Here is a 22040-nt window from a genome sequence, read left to right on the forward strand (position 1 = left end):
CAACAGTGTGATCTTCCCTCCATTCTGTTCCAACAACAGTGTGATTATCTCTCCGTACTGTCCCAACAACAGTGTGATCATCTGTCCATTCTGTTCCAACAACATTAGGTCATCTCTCCATTCTGTCCCAACAACATTGTGATCATCTCTCCATTCTGTCCCAACAGTGTGACCTCTGTCCATTCAGTCCCAACAACAGTGTGATCACCTCTCCATTCTGTTCCAGCAGTGTGACCTCTGTCCATTCTGTCCCAAAAACAGTGTGATCATCTCTCCATTCTGTCCCAACAACAGTGTGATCATCTCTCCATTCTGTTCTAACAGTGTGACCTCTGCCCATTCTGTCCCAACAACAGTGTGATCATCTCTCCATTCTGTCCCAACAACAGTGTGATCATCTCTCCATTCTGTCCCAACAACAGCGTGACCTCTGTCCATTCTGTCCCAACAGTGTGACCTTCTCTCCATTGTGTCCCAACAACAGTGTGACCCTCTCTCCGTTCTGTCGCAACAACAGTGTGACCCCCTCTCTATCCTCTCCCAACAACAGTGTGATCATCCCTCCATTCTGTCCCAACAACATTTGATCATATCTCCATTCTGTCCCAACAACAGTGTGATCATCTCTCCATTCTGTCCCAACAGTGTGACTTCTGTCCATTCTGTCCCAACTACAGTGTGAGCATCTCTCCATTCTGTCCCAACAACAGTGTGATCATCTCTCCATTCTGTCCCAACAGTGTGACCTCTGTCCATTCTGTCCCAACAGTGTGATATCTCCCCATTTTGTTCCAACAACAGTGTGATCATCTCTCCATTCTGTCCTAACAGTGTGACCTCTGCCCATTCTGTCCCAACAACAGTGTGATCATCTCTCCATTCTGTCCCAACAACAGTTTGATCATCTCTCCATTCCGTAGCAGCAACAGTGTGATCATCTCTCCATTCTGTCCCAACAACACTGTGATCATCTCTCCATTCTGTCCCAACAAATGTGTGGTTATCTCTCCATTCTGTCCCAACAGCAGTGTGGTCATCTCTCCATTCTGTCCCAACAGTGTGACCTTTGTCCATTCTGTCCCAACAACAGTGTGATCTTCTCTCCGTACTATCCCAACAACAGTGTGACCATCTCTCCATTCTGTCCCAGCAACAGTGTGATCCTCTCTCCATTCTGTCCCAACAACAGTGTGATCATCTCTCCATTCTGTCCCACCACCAGTGTGATCTTCTCTCTGTACTGTTCCAGCAATGTGACCAGGTAGCCGTTCTATCCGAACAACAGTTCGACCATCTTTATGTTCTGTCCCAACAACAGTGTGAACCTCTCTCCCTTCTGTCCCAATAGTATGACCCTCTATTCGTACTATCCCAATAACAGTGTGACCCTCTCTCCCTTCTGTCCCAACAACAGTGTGACCATCTGTCTGTACTGTCCCAACAGTGTGACCCATCCGCCGCAATGTCTCAGCAGTGTGCCCATGACGCCATTCTGTCCCAACAACAGTTTGACCCTCTCAATGTATTGACCAAACAGTGTGACCCTCTCTCTGTACTGTACCAACAGTGTGAATCTCTTGCCGTTCTGTTACAACATCAGTGTGACCCTCTCTCTGAAATGTCTCAACAGTGTGACCATCTCTCCATTCTGTCCCAACAACCGTGACCCTCTCAACGCACTGAACCAACAGTGTAAACCTCTCTCCGTACTCTCCAACAACAGTGTTAACCTCTCTCCATACTGTCCCAACAACAGTGTAACCCTCTCTCCGTACTGTCCCAACAAGTGTGACCCTCTCTCCATACTGTCCAAACATCAGTGTAACTCTCTCGCCATACTATCCGAACAGTGTGATCCTCTCTCTGTGAAGTCCAACAGTGTGACCAGCTCTCTGTACTGTCCCAACAACAGTGTGTCCCTCACTCCATTCTGTCCCAACAACAGCGTGACCCTCTCTACATACTATCCCAACAGTGTGACCCTCTCTGCATATTTTCCGAACAACAGCATGACTCTCCCTCAGCACTGTCCCAACAGTGTGATCATCTCTTCATAATGTCCAAACAGCAGTGTGACCCTCTCACCCTTCTGTTCTAACAACAGTATGACCATCTCTGCATACTGTCCCAGCAGCAGTGTAACCCTCTGTCTGTTCTGTCCCAAAAACAGTGTGACCATCTCTCCGTACTATCGCAACAACAGTGTGACTCTCAATCCGTACTGTCCCAACAGTAGTGTGACCAACTCCCCATTCTGTCCGAACAGTGCGACCCTCTCTCCATACTATCCTAACAACATTGTGACCCTCTCTCCATACTGTCCTAACAGTGTGACCCTCTTTTCATAATGTCCAAACAACAGTGTGACCCTCTCACCCTACTGTCCCAACAGTGTGACCCTCTCTCCCTTCTGTTCTAACGACAGTGTGACCCTCTGTCCATACTGTCCCAACAACAGTGTGACCCTCTCTCCATTCTGTCCCAACAACAGTGTGACCCTCTCTCCATTCTGTCCCAACAGTGTGACCTTCTCTCCGTTGTGTCCCAACAACAGTGTGACCCTCTCTCCATTCTGTCCCAACAGTGTGACCCCCTCTCCGTTCTTTGACAACAACAGTGTGACCTACTCTATATGCTGTCCCAACAACAGTGTGACCCTCTCTCCGTTCTGTCCCAGCATCAGTGTGACCCCCTCTCCGTTCTGTCCCAACAACAGTGTGACCCTCTCTCTGTTCTTTGACAACAACAGTGTGACCTACTCTATATGTTGTCCCAACAACAGTGTGACCATCCCTCTGTACTGTCCTAATGTGTGTGACCCTCTCTCTGTTCTATCCTAAGAACTGTGTGACACTCAGTGCATTCTGTCCCAAAAACAGCATGATCTATCCGTTCTGTCCCAACAACAGTGCGACCCTCTCTCTGTTCTGTCCCAACAAGTGTGACCCTCTCTCCCTTCTGTCCCTACAACAGTGTGACCCTCTCTCCATTCTGTCCCAACAGTGTGACCCTCTCTCCATTCTGTCCCAACTACAGTGTGACCATCTCTCTGTACAGTCCTAACAGTGTGATTCTTTCTCCATACTGTTCCTACAGTGTGATCCTCTCTCCATACTGTCCCAACAGTGTGACCCTCACTCTGTACAGTCCTAACAGTGTGATTCTTTCTCCATACTGTTCCTACAGTGTGATCCTCTCTCCATACTGTCCCAACAGTGTGACCCTCTTTCCATACTGTCCCAACAACAGTGTGAATCTCTTACCATATTTACCAAACAACTGTGTAACCCTCTCAAAGTACTGTCCCAGCAACAGTGTGACCTTCTCTCCGTACTGTCCCAACGACTATGTGACACTCTCTCCGTACTGTCCCAACTATCATGACAATTTCTCCACACTGCCCCATCCGTGTTACTCTCTCTCTGTACTGTCTCAACAGTGTGTTCCTTTCTCTGTACTGTCAGAACCATGTGACCCTGTCCGTTCTTTCCCAACAACAGTGTGACCTTCTCTCCATACTGTCCCAACATTGTGCCCCTCTCTGCATTCTGTCCCAACAACAGTATGACCCCTCCATGTCAAATCCCACCAACGGTGTGACTCACCCATGTAATGTTCACAAACAGTGACCCCCCCCCCACTTACTGTCCCTCCAATGGTGTGACTCTCATGTACTGTCTCACCAATAGTTCAACTCCTCCCTTTATAATCTCAACAACTGTGCAAACCCCTCTCCCTTGTACTGTCCCAAGAACAGTGCAATGCTTCTGAGGGCTCCAGTACTGATTGACATGGATTTTGTCCTCATCATCGGCTCAGTGACTTGAACCTGATGCCACCACAAGAGCAGAGAGTGTGCCGTCGAACTGCAGGGTACTGCAGAGCCCCCTTTTCTTTTTAAACTCACTTTGCGGAAGAGTGCGGTGATACGGTCCCGGGTGTTGTAGAACTTGGAGTTGAGCCAGATGACCCGGACGAGGTTGAGGATGTGAGGCAGCTTCGGTGGAATGTCTCTCACCTTGAGAGTGGTGAGCTCCTGGCAGGGCACATTGAGTAAAGCCAGGAAGCTAAGGTTGGACTGCGCCTGAGCACGCCCATCCTAAAAGCAAAGCACAAATGGGCACAATGTCATCAGGAATACTACAAGTGGGCCAGAGTTTCACACCACATATACTGCAGCAGGGGAGTTCCATGTCTTATGGAGTGAAGGCCGAAGCCCCTAGCAGCAGAGGCCAGTTGGTAAGGAAGCTAAGTGAAAAGGCATGTTCTTTCAAAGGTGCGGTAATGGGAGGGATGTTGGGGGAATGGGGCACAAGATATTGTAAGGAAGGAGGCGAGGCCATTGACAGAAGACCATCTTTAGAAATAGGCAATTTGCAAGCTCAGATCAGGGTCTGGATAACACAGAAGTGAGTGGTGGTGAGGGGTTGGGGTTATGGAACAGTTTCCTGATGGGGATAAGGCTGAACATGTGAGAAATACCAATTCTAGGACAGGAGGAGAGGGGACAACTCTGAGGGAAATTTAGTAAAATTAAGCCTCATCTCATGAGCCAAGGTTGCAGCAAGGTACAAGGTTTCAAAAGCATATTATTTCTGACCTAGCTGACATGAAAATTGTTATGTGGCAGCAGTACATTGCAAAGACATAAAGTTACTATTAATTACAAAAGTACAGTGCAAACAAAAGGAATAACGTTGTATTGAACAATGAGTCCTGATGAATGGTCTCAGCCCAAAGCATCAACTGTTTATTCCTCTGCGTAGATACTGCCTTATCTGCTGAGTTCCTCCAGCATTTTGTGTGTGTCATTTTGGATTTCCAGCTTCTACATCATAGAGTCATGGAACACTACATCAAAGAAACCGGCCCATCTAGCATGTGTCAGACCATTAACCTGCCTAGTCCCATCGACCTGCACCTGGACCATTGTCCTCCATAGTCCTCATAGTCCTCCAAGAAGACAGGTCCCGATGGTGTACCTGGTAAGGCTCTGAAAACTTGTGCTAACCAACTGGTGGGTGTGTTCAAACACATTTTCAAATTCTCATGGCTATAGAAGTTCTCACTAGCTTCAAAAGGCCAACAATTACACCAGTGCCCAAGAAGAGCTGGGTGAGCTACCTTAACAAATAAGGTCCAGTAGCACTCACATCTATGGTGATAAAGTAGTTTGAGAGGTCAGTTATATGGCTGGAAACAACTCCTGCTTAATCAAGGACCTGGACCTGCTGCAATTTGCCTATTACCACAATAAGTCTACAGCGGGTGCAATCTCATTGACTCTTCATCTATTCTTGGATCACCTAAACAATACTAATACTTATGTCAGGCTGCTGTCCATTGACTACAGTTCAGTGTTTAACATTATCATTCCTAGAGCTCTGATCAAAAAAGCTCCAAAACCTGGGCCTCTGTACCTCCCTCTGCAACTGGATCCTCAACTTCCTTACCTGAAGATCACAGTCTGTATAGATCAGAAATAACATCTCTACCTTGCTGATAATCAACACTGGTGCACCTCAAGGTGCTCTACTCTCTCTACACAGTAGAAATACCAGGAGGATAGTTGAATACTTCTCTTGTGGAATGTGGGAAGGCAGGGAGACCTCAAATGTCCATAGAGACTACAACTGCGAGAAGCGGTGAATTCTCTGGCATTGTCTACGTTTGTGAATCAGAAGGAAAGTTGTCTTGTGATTAGGTGAGGATTAACTCAGGGAGGGGGGGAAATCACTGAGCAGCATGGCTTGAATGGCTGGTAGAGCCCATTCTGCACTGTAGCTCAGTTAATAAATATTTATCCTATCTATACCCCTCATAATTTTGTATGCTTCTATCAAATCTCCACTCATGCTCCCCAATAACTCAGATCCTCAAGTCCCAGCAACATCCTTGTAAATTTTCTCTGCACTGTTTTATCATTATTGATACCTTTCCTGCAGGTAGGTGACCAAAACTGCACATAATATTCCAAATTAGGCTTCACCAACATCTTATATAATTTCAACAAAACATCCCAACTCCTGAACTCAATACATTGATTTATGAAGGCCAATATGCCAAAAGCTTTCCTTACAATCCTATCCACCTATGATGCCACTTTCAAGGAATTATGGATCTGTGTTCGCAAATCCCTCTGTTCTACCATATTCCTTAGAGCCCTACTGCTCACTGTGCAAGACAAAGTTACCTCTCAAAGTGCAACCCTTCACATTTATTGCATTAAATTCCATCTGCCATTTTTCCAGCTGGACTAGGTCCCACCTCAAGCTTTGATAGCCTTCCTTGCTATCAGTGCACCCCCATTCTTGGTGTCATCTGCAAATATGCTGATCCTGTTTACCAGATCATCATCCAGATCATTGCTATAGATGGCAAATAGCAACTGACCCAGCACTGATCCCTGCAGCACACCTCTAGTCACAGGCAAAGAAGCAACCATCTACTACCACTCTCTGGCTTCTCCCACAAAGCCAATGTCTAATGCAATTTATTACCTCATCTTGAATGCCTAGCAACTGAACCTTCTAGGCCAACCTCCCATGTGGGACCTTTTTAAAATCGTTGCTAAAATCCATGTAGACAACATCCACTGCCCTGCCTTCAACTATCCTGATAACTTTGTTGAAAAACTATAGAACTAGTTTGACATGACCTACTACACTCAAGACCATGTTGACTATCCCTAATATTCCGTTTATCTAAATATTTATATATCCGATCCTTTAGAGTACCTTCCAGTAACTTGCCCATCACCTCCCTCTGGTGCCCCTCCTCTTTCCCTTTCTCCCATGGTCCATTCTGTTCTCCAATCAGATTCCTTCTTCTTCAGCCCTTTACTTTTTCCACCTATCACCTCCCAATTTCTCATTTCAACCCCTTTCCCCTCACCCACCACCTCCCTCCCTCCCTTTCTTATTCTGGCTCCTGCCCCCTTCCTTTCCAGTCCTGAAATGTCACCTGTTTACCCTGCTCCATAGCTGCTGCCTAGCCTCCTGAGTTCATGTGTTGCTCTGTCCACAGTAAACTTTACCCACTTTACTCAGGAGTTCCCTTGGGTGAAAGATTGTGTTGATGCCCCAAGACACCTTGTAGGAACAGAGCAAGGGATCCGTACACTTCACCTGTACAACAGTAGCCAGCTTCAGTTGTTTGATCTTGACACCTGCCCACAGGTGGTTTACTCAATAACATTTGCTGGCCGGCAGTGTAGTTGCATAAGTACCGGACTTAGAGGCAAATTGTTGGAATCCAGCCAGCCCCTTGCACACTTTCTATCTGTGCTGGATCGAGCGTCAAGCTAGCAACTCACCCTCGACAAGTGCTAAGGAAGTGGCCAAAAATGCCACCTAATACACCACAACGTGCAGAAAAGAAACAACAAATGAACATTTAGTTCTTCCCTCTGCTCCTGGATAACCAGTTACACCTACAACAATAGAATAACCAGTAACTTCCACAGGCAAAGGGCAAAGAATTTTACACAGGATGCAGAACAAAGGTGAAAGAGAAATTTAAAAAGCCGCAGTACAGCATCATAGACACAAGAGATTCTGCAGAAGCTGGATTCCAGATTCATTCCCATGCACAAATGCTGCTTGACCTACTGAGTTCCTCCAGCATTATGTGTGCGCGTGTGTGTGCGTGTGTGTGTGTGTGTGCGCGCGCGCGCGCGTGCGCACGCAGTAGTACAGCATTATCATGTGACCAGAGACTGCAACTACACCGTGACAGTTGACATAGGAAAACTTAGGGTGGCATGATAACATACTGTTTAGCATAACGCTTTATAGTACAGGCGACCCAGGTTCAGTTCCTATCACTGCCTGTAAGGAGTTTGTATGCTCTCCCTGTGGGTTTCCTCTGGGTGCTTCGGTTTCCTACACAGTCCAAAGACATATCAATTAGTAGTTAAATGGTCATTGTGGCAACACTTGTGGACTGCCCCTAGTACCTACATCCTTGAGTGTGATGGTTGTTAGTGCAAACGATGCCTTTCACTGTGTGATTCAATGTACTTGTGATAAATACATGCAGAGATGGCAGAGGAACTGAATGCGTATTTTGCATCAGTCTTCACAGTGGAAGACGTCTGAAGTATACCGGACATTCAAGAGCATCAGGGAAGTGAAGTTTGTGCAGTGAAAATTATGACTGAGAAGGTGCTCAGGAAGCTCAGTGGTCTGAGAGTAGATAAATCTCCCGGACCTGATGGAATGCACCCTCGGTTTCTGAAGGGAGTAGCTGAAGAGATTGCAGAGGCATTGACAATGATCTTTCAAGAATCGATAGATCCTGGCATTGTACCAGATGACTGGAAAATTGCAAATGTTACTCTGCTATTTAAAAAGGGTGGGAGGCAGCATAAAGGAAATTATAGACCTGTTAGCCTGACATTAGTCGTTGGAAAGTTGTTGGAATCGATTGTTAGGAATGAGATTACGGAATACCTGGAGGCACATGACAAGATAGGCCAAAGCCAGCATGGTTTCCTGAAAGGAAAGTTCTGCCTGACTAACCTACTGCAATTTTCTGAGGAAATTACAAGCAGGGTAGGCAAAGGAGATGCAGTAGATGTGGTGTACTTGGATTTTCAGAAGGACTTTGACAAGGTGCCGCGCATGAGGCTGCTTAACAAGATAAGAACCCATGGAACTACAGGGAAGTTACCAGCATGGGTGGAGCATTGGCTGATCAGCAGAAGACAGAGAGTGAGATTAAAGGCTGCCAGTTACCACTGGAGTTCCACAGGGGTTGGTGTTGGGACCGCTGCTTTTTACGATGTACGTCAAGGATTTGGACTACGGTATTAATGGATTTGTGGCTAAATTTGCCGATGATACAGACATAGGTGGAGGAGCGGATATTTGAGGAAACAGAGAGCCTGCAGAGAGACTTAGATAGTTTAGGGGAATGGGCAAAGAAGTGGCAAATGAAATACAATGTTGTAAGGTGCATGGTCATGCATTTTGGTGGAAGAAATAAACGGGCAGACTATTATTTAGATGGGGAGAAAATTCAAAATGTAGAGGTATAAAGGGACTTGGGAGTCCTTGTGCAGGATACCCTAAAGGTTAACCTCTAGGTTGAGTCAGTTGTGAAGAAGGCGAATGCAATGTTGGCATTCATTTCTAGAGGTATAGAATATAAGAGCATGGATGTGATGTTGAGGCTCTATAAGGCACTCTTGGGACCACACAGAGTATTGGGCTACTTATTTTAGAAAGGATATACTGAGATTGGAGAGGGTTCAGAGAAGATTCACAAGAATGATTCCAGGAACAAAAGGGTTACCGTAGGAGGAATGTCTGGCAGCCCTTGGGCTGTATTCCCTGGAGTTCAGAAGAATGAGGGGGGATCTCATAGAAACAATCAGAATGTTAAAAGGCCTGAACAGCTTAGATATGGCAAAGTTATTTCTCATGGTAGAGGATTCCAGGACAAGAGGGCACGATTTCAGGATTGAAGACGTCCTTTTAGAACTGAGATGCGGAGAAATTATTTTAGTCAGAGGGTGGTAAATCTGTGGAATTTGTTGCCACAAACAGCTGTGCAGGCCAAGTCATTGGGTGTATTTAAGGCAGAGATAGATAGGTTCTTAATTAGTCAGGGCATCAAAGGGTATGGGGTGAAAGTAGGGGAGTGGGGATGACTGGAAGAGTTGGATCAGCCCATGATTAAATGGCGGAGCAGACTTGATGGGCTGAATGGCCGACCTGCTCCTATATCTTATGGTCTTCTGGACTTAGGAACCTGAGTTACAAGGAGAGGTTACACAGACTGGGACTTTATTCCCAGGAAGTTAGAAAACTGGGGGAAGGGGTTACCTGATAGATCATGCAAAACATGCACAGGGTAAAACACATGGTCTTTTTTTGCAGGGAGGAGGGTGCTAGGTTTAAGATCGGAGGTGAGAGATTTTATAAGGACATTGGAGACACATTTTTCATGCCAAAAATGGTGCGTATTTGGAATGGGCTGCCAGAAATAATGGCTGAGGCAGACACATTAGCAATGCTTAAAAGCCATCTGGATAAGTATATAGATAGATGTCTAGAGGGCTTTGGGCCAAACGCGGACAGATGGGACTAGCACGCTGGGAAACAGTCGGCATGGGTGAGCCAGACCGAAGGGCTCGTTTTCCTTATGTATGACTCTTGATAACATCTAAATTGGGATGGTGGCAGGAGCCCAGTGGTGGAAGAGAAAGCAACCTGGATTCCAGAGCAACAAGCGCAAATGCTGGAGGAACATCTCTGAGGCGGTATCTATTGTGGGGAAGAAACAGTTTTGGGCCAAAAGCCTACATTAGGACTGGAAAGGAATTCCTGGTCCTCCTCATACACCTAGCTGCCACCCAGGAGCCCTCGCAGCATGTACCCAGTTAGTGAAGCAGGTAACCAGAGTCATTGATGCCAATCGACACTTCACTTCCTGTTGGAGGTCAGGAATGTTTGATTATCATTCAGAGCAAGGAGTAATCATGCTGGATTCTCACAAGATAAATCTTCCTGTCACATACCTGAATCAGCTTGGCAAGCTTGAGGAAGGGAGCAATGTAAGAGGACTTGAAGAGCTCGAGGATGGACTGGATATGTTTGACTCCAGGTTTATCGAGTTGGAAACCAATTCCTGACAAGTCCACACAACGGTTTCGCCAGAACTGAATCTCCTCCAGTGGTCCGAGGATCTCCCCAGTGTCTACGGACTGCTGAGCACTGAGCACGTCTTTAATCTGACGAGTCCAATGGACGACAGCAGCTGAAGATTGAAGCACAAAGGTTAAATGCCTCTCCATCAATTGAGTCCTCTCAATCAACACTTGGAGTCACTTTGGGGACCAATCCTGCTCTTTCCTCCACTGAACATGCACAGGGGAATGTCATTCAGTCCTCAAGCCCACTTTGCCATTATATTAGGTAAACATCTCAACATCTGATAAACATCTCACCCATTTTCACTTTATAATCCTTAATAATAACTATTCATTAAACTCAACTTCAGTACCTCCAGCTATGGTCCAAGATCCAGATTTAACTACCTTTGGTATGAGAAACTGGCCCTTGATTTCACTTCATTAGGACTAGCAAGGAAGGAGAAAAATGCCAGAATAAGGAGGTGTTGGCTATACCTCTTCCCACCCTGTCTCCTGTAAAAATGCCATTCACTTTTCTGAGTTCCTTAGTGTCTACCACATCTGTTCCCAGGGTGAGACTTTCCCTTCCAGGACATCAGAGATGTCCTCCTTCTTCAAAGAATGATATTTCCCTTCCTCCACCATTGGTACTGCCCTCACCCACATCTCCTCCATTTCATGAACACCCATGCTCACTCCATCTTCCCAATGCCTTATCAGGGATAGAGCTCCTCTTTGTCCTCATGAGCCTCCACACTCAACACATCATCCTCTGCAACTTCCACCACCTCCAACAAGATCCTACCATCAAACAACAAACCTTCTCTCCACCCTCCACTTTCTGCTTTCCACAGGGATTGCTTCCTCCATTCATCCGTCCCCACTAATTTCCCTTCAGGTACGTCCCTGAAAATTGAAGGAGTGCTACACCTGTCCATTCACCTGTCCTTCATCTCTATTCAGGGCCCCAAACAGTCCTTAATGGTGAGGCAACAATTCATTTACAAATTGTTGGGATCATCTACTGTACCCAGTGCTCCCGATGCAGCCTCCTCTGCATTGGTGAGTTTTGATGCAGATTGGGGAATTGTTTCATCAAGCACCTCAGCTCCATCCACAAAAAGTGGAATTTCCCAGCGGCCAACCGTGTCAATTGCTGTCCCCATTCCCATTCCAACATTTCACTCCATGGGCTCCTCTTCTGCATGATGAGGCCACTCTCAGGTTGAAGAAGCAACACCTTATTATCTGTCTAGGTAGCCTCCTGATGGCATGAACATTGATTTCTCCAACAACAGGTAATTTTTTCCATCACCCTTCCCTCTTCTTCACTCCCCCACTCTGGCCTCTTTCCTCTTCTCCTTACCTGCCTACTACCTCCCCTTGGTGCCCCTCCTCCTTCCTTTTCTCACATGATCCACTTTCCTCTCCTGTCAGATTTATTCTTCTCCAGCACTTTACTTTTTTCATCTATCACCTCCTAACTTCCTACCTTATCCCCCCATCCCACCCAACTTGCTTCATGTATCACCTTCCTCCTCCCTCTCTCCTACCTTCTTGTTCTAGTAGCTAGAGGTCATGAGTTAAGGATGCAACTCAAAGGTTGATTACAAGTCTGGAAGTCAAAGCCCAATTACTAAGCCTGGAGACCAGAGGCCTTTCCTGGTGTTGGAGGACTGCCCATGTGTGTGAGTGGGTGAGAGAGAGGAAAGGGGCTTACTTTGCTGTTTTTGTTTAGTTGTTTGTTGTGCTCTGTATGGTATTGTGCACCAAGCATTGTGGCTATGCTAGATTGGCGCAAAATGTATGGCTCATTAATAATGCAAATGACACATCTCACTGCATGTTTTCATGTAAATATGATAAACAAATTTGAATTCTGAAAAATTCTGAAAGCTGAAATATTTAAGGGGAACCCGAGGGAGAATTTCTTCACTCAGAAGATGGTGTGAGTGTGGAATGAGCTGACAATGGAACTGGTAGATATGGGTTCAAATGGAATATTTAAGAGAAGTTTGGATAATGTCATAAACAGGACTGTGAGGGGTATGGAGGTCTATGGTTCATGTGCAGGTTGATGGGACTAGGCAGAATAACAGTTTGGCATTGAATGGTTGGGCCAAAGGTCCTGTTTCTGTTACTCTGATCACAGACAGAGAACATACATATCTGTTCCACCACAGGGCCAAAATAGGCAAGCTCCCCCTGTCTGCTGAAGGAACTCAGTGGGTCGAGCAGCATCTGTGGGAAGAAAGGAACTGTCGATGTTTCAGAACAAAGCCTTGTATTTGTCCCAATGCAGAATTTTGACCCAAAGTGTAGACAATTCTTTCCAAAGATTCAAAGGTCCAAGTTAATGCCAGAGAAATGTAAACAATATACAAACCCCATTTCCAAAAAAGTTGGGATATTTTCCAAAATGCAATAAAAACAAAAATCTGTGATATGTTAATTCACGTGAACCATTATTTAACTGACAAAAGTACAAAGAAAAGATTTTCAATAGTTTTACTGACCAACTTAATTATATTTTGTAAACATACACAAATTTAGAATTTGATGGCTGCAACACACTCAACAAAAGTTGGGACAGAGGCATGTTTACCATTGTGTTCCATCACCTTTCCTTTTAATAACACATTTTAATCGTTCTGGAACTGAGGATACTAATTGTAGTAGATTTGCAATTGCAAATTTTGTCCATTCTTGCTTGATATAAGACTTCAGCTGCTCAACAGCCCGTGGTCTCCGTTGTCTGATTCTCCTCTTCATAATGCGCCATATATTTTCAATAGGAGATAGATCTGGACTGGCAGCAAGCCAGTCAAGCCACGCTGTTGTAGCCCGTGCAGAATGTGGTCTGGCATCGTCCTGCTGAAATAAGCATGGACGTCCCGGGAAGAGACGTCGCCTTGATGGCAACATATGTCTCTCTAAAATCCTAATATAAGCCTCAGAGTCAATGGTTCCTTCACATACATGCAACTCACCCATGCCATGGGCACTGATGCAGCCCTATACCATCACAGATGTTGGCTTTTGCACCTTTCGCTGATAACAACCTGGATGGTCGTTTTCATCTTTGGCACGGAGAACTCGACGCCCGTTTTTTCCAAAAACTAGCTGAAATCTAGACTCATCTGACCACAGCACACGGTTCCACAGTCTTTCGGTCCATCTGAGATGAGCTTGGGCCCAGAGAACTTACCGGCGTTTCAACATAGAGTTGATGTATGGCTTCCTCATTGTGTAATACAGTTTCAAGTTGCATTTCTGGATGCAGCGACGGACTGTGTTGAGTGACAATGGTTTTCTGAAGTACCCCCGAGCCCGGGGGGCTATAATTGTCACGGTAGCATGACAGTTTCTTAGGCAGTGCCGCCTGAGGGCTCGAAGATCGCGCGCATTCAACAGTGGTTTCCGACCTTGCCCTTTACGCACTGAGATGTCTCTGAATTTTCAGAATCTTTTCACAATATTATGTACTGTAAATGTTGAAAGACCTAAATTCTCTGCAATCTTGCGTTGAGAAATGTTCCTTTTGAACTGACTAACAATTGTCTCACAGATTTTGGCACGAAGAGGTGAGCTACGACCCATCCTTGCTTGCAAAGACTGAGCCTTTGATGGACGCTACTTTTATACCCAGTCATGATACCTCACCTGCTACCAATTAGCCTGCTTAATGTGGAGTCTTCTAAACTGGTGTTACTTGAATATTCTGTGCACTTTTCAATCTTATTTTAACTCTGTCCCAACTTTTGTTGAGTGTGTTGCAGCCATCAAATTCTAAATCTGTGTATGTTTACAAAATACAATTAAGTTGGTCAGTAAAACTATAGAAAATCTTTTCTTTGTACTTTTGTCAGTTAAATAAAGGTTCACGTGAATTAACATACCACAGATTTTTGTTTTTTATTGCATTTTGGAAAATATCCCAACTTTTCCGGAAATGGGGTTTGTACATCCTGAAATACTTTTTCTTCACAACCATCCACGAAAACAGAGGAGTGCCCCAAAGAATGAATGACAGTTAAACGTTAGATCCCCAACGTTCCCCCCCCCATCTCCCCTCCCTTCAGTGTGTAATCGGCAGCAAGCAACAATCCCCCCTCCCCCCCCGCAAAAAAAAGCATCGGCACCACCACCGAGCTCTCAAGCGTGAGCAAAGACACAGACTTGCAGTTACCCCAAAGACTTCACGTGTCACCCGGTATACGACATACCACAGGTTCCCTCTCTCCCTACCAACACACTGGCCTGGTCAAAGAACACTGAGGCTGTCTACAAGAAGGGTCAGAGCCATCTCTATTTCCTGAGGAGACTGAGGTCCTTTAACATCTGCTGGACGATGCTGAGGATGTTCTACGAGTCTGTGGTGGCCAGTGCTATCATGTTTGCTGTTGTGTGCTGGGGCAGCACCAACAGAATCAACAAACTCATTCGTAAGGCCAGCAATGTTGTGGGGATGGAACTGGACTCTGACGGTGGTGTCTGAAAAGAGGATGCTGTCCAAGTTGCATGCCATCTTGGTCAATGTCTCCCATCCACTACATAATGTACTGAGTGGGCACAGGAGTACATTCAGCCAGAGACTCATTCCACCGAGATGCAACACTGAGCGTCATAGGAAGTCATTCCTGCCTGTGGCCATCAAACTTCACAACTCCTCCCTTGGAGGGTCAGACATCCTGAGGCAATAGGCTGGTCCTGGATTTATTTCATAATTTACTGGCATAATTTACATATTACTATTTAACTATTTATGGTTCTATTACTATTTATTATTTATGGAGCAATTGTAACGAAAACCAATTTCCCCCGGGATTAATAAAGTATGACTATGACTATGACTAATAGCAGAGAAAGTGGTGTCTCCGTTTTCCCAGTGAGTGGGGAGACATAGCAAACAACTCGTTGGTTTACGATGTTAAAAGTTCATTATGTCGCTTTTCTCAAGCTCTGTGCACAAAGATCTCGGGTCTCCGGGCACAAAGCTGTCAATATTCTGACTCCCCCGACAACACACGGGTCTCCTGCCATGACACCGACCCTCAATGTCCATCTCCAGAGCCCCGAAATCCTAGGCTTCCAAATCCGAGCCAGAATCTTAGCCAAGCCCTTGGCATGCCAAACAACAACCGTCAGATATGAAACCCCGAGAGCGGGAACCATTCCCGCAAAGAACCGAAGTCAGCGTTTAACTGAAGCAGACTACAGGGAGTTAGGAAGGAAGTTGAGAAGCAAGACCTCAAAGATAGTAATCTCGGAATTACTGCCTGTGCCACGTGACAGTGAGTATAGGAATAGAATGAGGTGGAGGATAAATGTGTGGCTGAGGGATTGGAGCAGGGGGCAAGGATTCAGATTTCTGGATCATTGAGACCTCTTTTGGGGCAGGAGTGACCTGTTCAAAAAGGACGGGTTGCACTTGAATCCCAGGGGGACCAATATCTTGGCAGGGAGGTTTACTAAGGCTATTGGGGAGAGTTTAAACTAGAATTGCTGGGGGGTGGGAACCAAACTGAAGTGAAGGAGGAACGGGAGGTTGGCTCACAAATAGGGAAAGCTTAGAGACAGTGCGAAAGGGAGGATAGGCAGGTGATAGAGAAGGGACACACTCAGACCGATGATTTGAGATGCGTCTATTTTAACACGAGGAGTATTATGAACAAAGCGGATGAGCTTAGAGCAAGGATCAGCACTTGGAGCTATGATGCTGTGGCCATTACAGAGACTTGGATGGTGCAGGGGCAGGAATGCCAGGCTTTAGGTGCCAGAATTTAGATGTTTCAGAAAGGACAGAGAGGGAGGAAAAAGAGGTGGGGTGTGGCACTGTTGATCAGGGATAGTGTCACGGCTGCAGAAAAGGAGGAAGTCTGGAGGGATTATCAACGGAGTCTCTGAGGATGGAAGTTAGGAATAGGAAGGGGTCAATAACTCAACTGGGTGTTTTTTATAGACCACCCAATAGTAACAGGGCCATCGAGGAGCAGATAAGGAGACAGAATCTGCAAAGGTGTAATAATAACAGGGTTGTTGTGGTGGGAGATTTTAATTTCCCAAACATTGATTGGCATGTCTCTAGAGTGAGGGGTTTAGATGGGGTGGAGTTTGTTAGGTATGTTCAGGAAGGTTTCTTGACACAATATGTAGATAAGCCTACAAGAGGAGAGGTTGTACTTGATCTAGTATTGAGAAATGAACCTGGTCAGGTGTCAGGTCTCTCAGTGGAAGAGCATTTTGGTGATAGTGATCACAATTCTATCTCCTTTACCATAGCATTGGAGAGAGATAGGAACAGACAAGTTAGGGAAACGATTAATTGGAGTAAGGGGAAATATGAGGCTATCAGGCAGGAACTTGGAAGCATAAAGTGGAAACAGATTTTCTCAGGGAAACTTACAGAAGAAATGTGGCAAATCAAATGTTCAGGGGATATTTGCATGGTGTTCTGCATAGGTACGTTCCAATGAGTCAGGGAAAGGATGGTAGGGTACAGGAACCGTGGTGTACAAAGGCTGTTGTAAATCTAGTCGAGAAGAAAAGAGCTTACGAAAGGTTCAAAAAACTACGTAACGATAGAGATCTAGAAGATCATAAGGCTAATGGGAAGGAGCTTAACGAATGAAATTAGGAGAGCCAGAAGGGGCCATGAGAAGGCTTTGGTCGACAGGATTAAGGAAAACCCCGAGGCATTTTACAAGTATGTGAAGATTAAGAGGATAAGATGTGAGAGAATAGGACCAATCAAGTGTGACAGTGGAAAAGTGTGTATGGAACCGGAGGAGATGGCAGAGGTAATTAATGAATACTTTGCTTCAGTATTCACTACGGAAAAGGATCTTGGCGATTGTAGGGATGACTTGCAGCAGACAGAAAAGCTTGAGCATGTAGAGATTAAGGAAGAGGATGCACTAGCTTTTGGAAAGCATCGAGTTGGATAAGTCACTGGGACCGGACGAGATGTACTCCAGGCTACTATGGGAAGCGAGTGAGGAGATCGCTGAGCCTCTGGCAATGATCTTCACATCATCAATGAGGACAGGAGAGGTTCCAGAGGATTGGAGGTTACGGATGTTGTTTCCTTATTCAAGAAAGGAGGTAGAGATAGCCCAGGAAATTATAGACCAGTGAGTCTTACTTTAGTGGTTGATAAGTTGATGGAGTAGATCCTGAGAGGTAGGATTTATGAACATTTGGAGAGGCATAATATGATTAGGAATAGTCAGCATGGCTTTGTCAAAGGCAAGTCATGCCTTACGAGCCTGATTGAATTTTTTGAGGATGTGACTAAACACATTGATTAAGGTAGAGCAATAGATGTAGTGTTTATGGATTTCAGCAAGGCATTTGATAAGGTACCTCATGCAAGGCTTATTGAGAAAGTAAGGAGGTATGAGATCCAAGGGGACATTGCTTGAGGATCCAGAACTGGCTTGCCCACAGAAGGCAAAGTGTGGTTGTAGATGGGTCATATTCTGCAAGGAGGTTGGTGACCAGTGGTGTGCCTCAGGGATCTGTTCTGGGACCCCTACTCATTCTGATTTTCATAAATGACCTGGATGAGGAAGTGGAGGGATGGGTTAGTATATTTGCTGATGACACAATGGTCGGGGGTGTTGTGAATAGTGTGGAGGGCTGTCAGAGGTCAGAGGCAGGACGTTGATAGGATGCAAAACTGGGTGAGATGTGGCAGATAGAGTTCAACCCAGATAAGTGTGAGGTGGTTCATTTTGGTAGGTCAAATAGGATGGCACAGAATACAGAATATAGTATTAATGGTAAGACTCTTGGCAGTATGGACAATCAGAAGGATCTTGGGGTCCAAGTCCATAGGACACTCAAAGCTGCTACATAGGTTGACTCTATGGTTAAGAAGGCATACAGAAGGCATACTTCATCAACCGTGGGATTGAGTTTAAGAGCCGAGAGGTAATGCTGTAGCTGTATAGGACCCTGGTCAGATTCCTCTTGGAGTACTGTGCTCAGTTCTGGTCGCCTCACTACAGGAAGGATATAGAAACCATAGAAAGGGTGCAGAGGAGATTTAGAAGGACTTTACTGGATTAGGGAGCATGCCTTATGAGAATAGGTTGAGTGAACTCGGTCTTTTCTCCTTGGAGCGACGGAGGATGAGAGATGACCTGATTGAGGTGTACGAGATAATGGAGGATGAGAGATGACCTGATTGAGGTGTACGAGATAATGAGAGGCATTGATCATGTGGATAGTCAGAGGGTTTTTCCCAGGGCTGAAATGGCTAGCACAAGAGGGCATAGATTTAAGGTGCTTGGAAGTAGGTACAGAGGAGATGTCAGGGGTAAGTTTTTTTTACACAGAGAGTGGTGAGTGCATGGAATGAGCTGCTGGCGGCAGTGATGGAGGCGGAAATGATAGGGTCTTTTAAGAAACTCCTGGATAGGTACATGGAGCTGAGAAAAATAGAGGGCCGTGTGTAAGCCTAGGTAGTTCTAGGGTAAGGACATGTTCTACACAGCTTTGTGGGCCGAAGGGCCTGTATTGTGCTATAGGTTTTCTATATTTCTAACTCCAGGTCAGGGTCTTCAAAAGAACCCTGAAAGGGAAAAATAAAGATATTAAGCAAAGGAGTCACCGTTTAGCGCCATCATTACTCCCCTCCGCCTTCTGCCACAGATGCTGCTCGACTACTGGTTTCCACCAGCTGATTGCTTGTTGCTCCAAATTCCAATGTCCGTGGGCTCCTGTGTCTCCAAACTCACACAGTATGTAGTAGATAGACTGCCTGGGATCACCCAAGTGCAATGCAAAGGCGGACAGAAGCCAATCATCAAACTACTGGTGTTTGACCTATAGTTTAGGTCAAGGCACAAGAGATTCTGTAGTTCTCTTCAGGGTAGTAATCTCAGGATTGCTGCCTGTGCCACGTGCTAACGAGCGCAAGAATAGCATGATCTGACATATTAATGTGTGGCTGAGAGACTGGTGTAGGGGACAGGGCTTCAGATTCCTGAATCATTAGGGCCTCTTCTGGGGGAGGTTCAACCTGTACAAAAAGGGCAGGTTACACCTGAACCCAAAGGGGTCTAATATCCTAGCAGGCAGGCTGTTAGTGAGGGTTTAAACTAATTTGGCAGGGTATGGGAACCGGAGTGATAGGACTGAGGAAGGGGAAAACAGAAATAAATCAAAGTTAGCATGCAACAGAGATTATAGAAAGGACAGGCAGGAGATGAGGCATAGTCACAGCCAGTGGGATGAGTTACAGAGCTATAAAGGCATGGTGCAGTTAAAACACAAAGCAACAAATACTGGGCTGAAAGGGTTATATTTGAATGCACACAGCATAAGAAATAAAATGGATGATCTTTTAATTCAGCTACAGAGTGGCAAGTATGACGTTCTGGCTCTCTCTGAAAGAGCTTGTTGAGCCCACTAAGGGATTGGCTGTGCTGGAGTGAGTGTTGTGCAATGATCCAGAAGTGATAAGAGAGCTTAAAGTTAAGGAACCCTGAGGGAATAGTATGATCGAGTTCACTTTGAAATTTGAGAAGGAGAAACTAAATTCCATTGTGTCAGTATTTCAGTGGAATAAAGGAAATTACAATGCATGAGAGGGGAACTGGCCAAAGTTGACAGGAAAGGGACACTAGCAGGAATGACAGCACAGCAGCAATGGCTGGAGTTCCTGCAAAAAATGAGGGAAGTGCAAGACAGATATATTCCAAATGAGAAGAAATTTTCGAATGGAAGAAGGACACTACCATGGCTGACAGGTGAAGTCAGAGCCAAAGTAAAAGCAAAAGAGAGGGCATAAAAGGAAGCCAAAGCTAGTGGCAAGATAGAGGATCGGGAAGTTTTTAAAAACTTGCAGAAGGAAACTGGGAAGGTCATTCCTAAGGAAAAGATGAATTATGAGAGGAAGCTGGTGACTAATATCAAAGAAGATACTAAAAGCTTTTTAAGTACTGTATATGGAGGGCAAAAGAGAGTTGAAGGAAGATATAGGACCAATAGAAAATGACGCTGGAGATATTGTAATAAGAGACGCAGCGATGGCAGGGGAACTGAATGCGTATTTTGCATCAGTCTTCACAGTGGAAGACATCGACAGTATACTAGACATTCAAAAGTATCAGGGAAGTGAAGTATGTGCAGTGAAAATTATGACTGAGAAGGTGCTCAGGAAGCTTAATAGTCTGAGGGTGGATAAATCTCCTGGACCTGATGGAATGCACCCTTGGGTTCTAAAGGAAGTAGCTGAAGAGATTGCAGAGGCATTGACAATGATCTTTCAAGAATCGATAGATCCTGGCATTGTACCGGATGACTAGAAAATTGCAAATGTTACTCTGCTATTTAAAAAGGGTGGGAGGCAGCAGAAAGGAAACTATAGACCTGTTAGCCTGACATTAGTCATTGGAAAGTTGTTGGAATCGATCGTTAGGGATGAGATTACGGAATACCTGGAGGCACATAACAAGATAGGCCAAAGCCAGCATGGTTTGCTGAAAGAAAAGTACTGCCTGACTAACCTACTGAAATTTTTTGAGGAAATTACAAGCAGGGTAGACAAAGGAGATGCAGTAGATGTATTTTCAGAAGGCCTTTGACAAGGTGCCACACATGAGGCTTCTTAGCAAGGTAAGAGCCCAAGGAATTACAGGGAAACCTCTCCAAAGCCTCCTATCTGTAATGCAGTGACCAGAGTGCACAAAGTACTCCAAATGTGTCCGAACCAAAATTTTATATTGTTGCAAAATGATTTCTCAACTTTTGTACTCAGCACTTCAACTAATGAAGGCAAGCGTAACGTACTCTTTTTCCAGTCTTTCCACTTTCAGGCAGCTAAAGCTTTACACCCCAATGCTCTATGTTATCAATGTTCCTATTGGCCCTGCCACTTATTGTATACTTTCCTTTTACATTTGATCTCCCAAAATGAAACTCTTCTCACTTGTCCAGATCTGACACTTCAAGCTAAAAGGTAAAGATTAGCTTTAACTATCACATGTACATCGTAACATCAAAACAGAATGAAATGCATTGTTCGCATCAAATCAAGTAAGTGAGGATTGTGCTGGGACCGCCCGCAAGTGTCACCATACTTCTGGCGCCAACATAACATGCCCACAACTCATTGAACCTAACCTATCATCTTTGGAGAGAGAGAGAGTGTGTGTGTGTCCATGTCCACGTGCATGCGCTCGTGTCCACAGATATACATAGACCGACCAACACACACACACACACAGACACAGACACACAGTCCTCCAACCCCAGACAGGCTTCCACTTCTGAATTACGGATCGACCTTTGGGTTCTGATCTTCAGTATCGAGCCCGGACCAGTCGATAATGGGACCCCAAACTTTACATTCCTGTGCCTCCAGCTCACATGTTGGACCTGGCCAAGTCCT

At 45.3% G+C, this 22040-nt stretch overlaps 1 protein-coding gene across 1 annotated transcript in view; it reads right to left on the bottom strand.

Annotated features, from left to right (window-relative positions):
* dnah2 (dynein, axonemal, heavy chain 2) overlaps positions 1 to 22040 on the bottom strand; it is a 503144-nt gene that overhangs the window by 448147 nt on the left and 32957 nt on the right. Inside the window, exons 7-8 of the mRNA XM_063048700.1 lie at positions 10526 to 10764; positions 3908 to 4099 (exon numbers count right to left, since the gene is read on the bottom strand). Coding sequence (XP_062904770.1) covers positions 3908 to 4099; positions 10526 to 10764 — 431 coding nt within the window. The remainder of the gene's footprint in view (positions 1 to 3907; positions 4100 to 10525; positions 10765 to 22040) is intronic.

The sequence above is a fragment of the Mobula hypostoma genome, chromosome 5, assembly GCF_963921235.1.
Source record: "Mobula hypostoma chromosome 5, sMobHyp1.1, whole genome shotgun sequence".
In the NCBI taxonomy this organism is placed as follows: Eukaryota; Metazoa; Chordata; class Chondrichthyes; order Myliobatiformes; family Myliobatidae; genus Mobula; species Mobula hypostoma.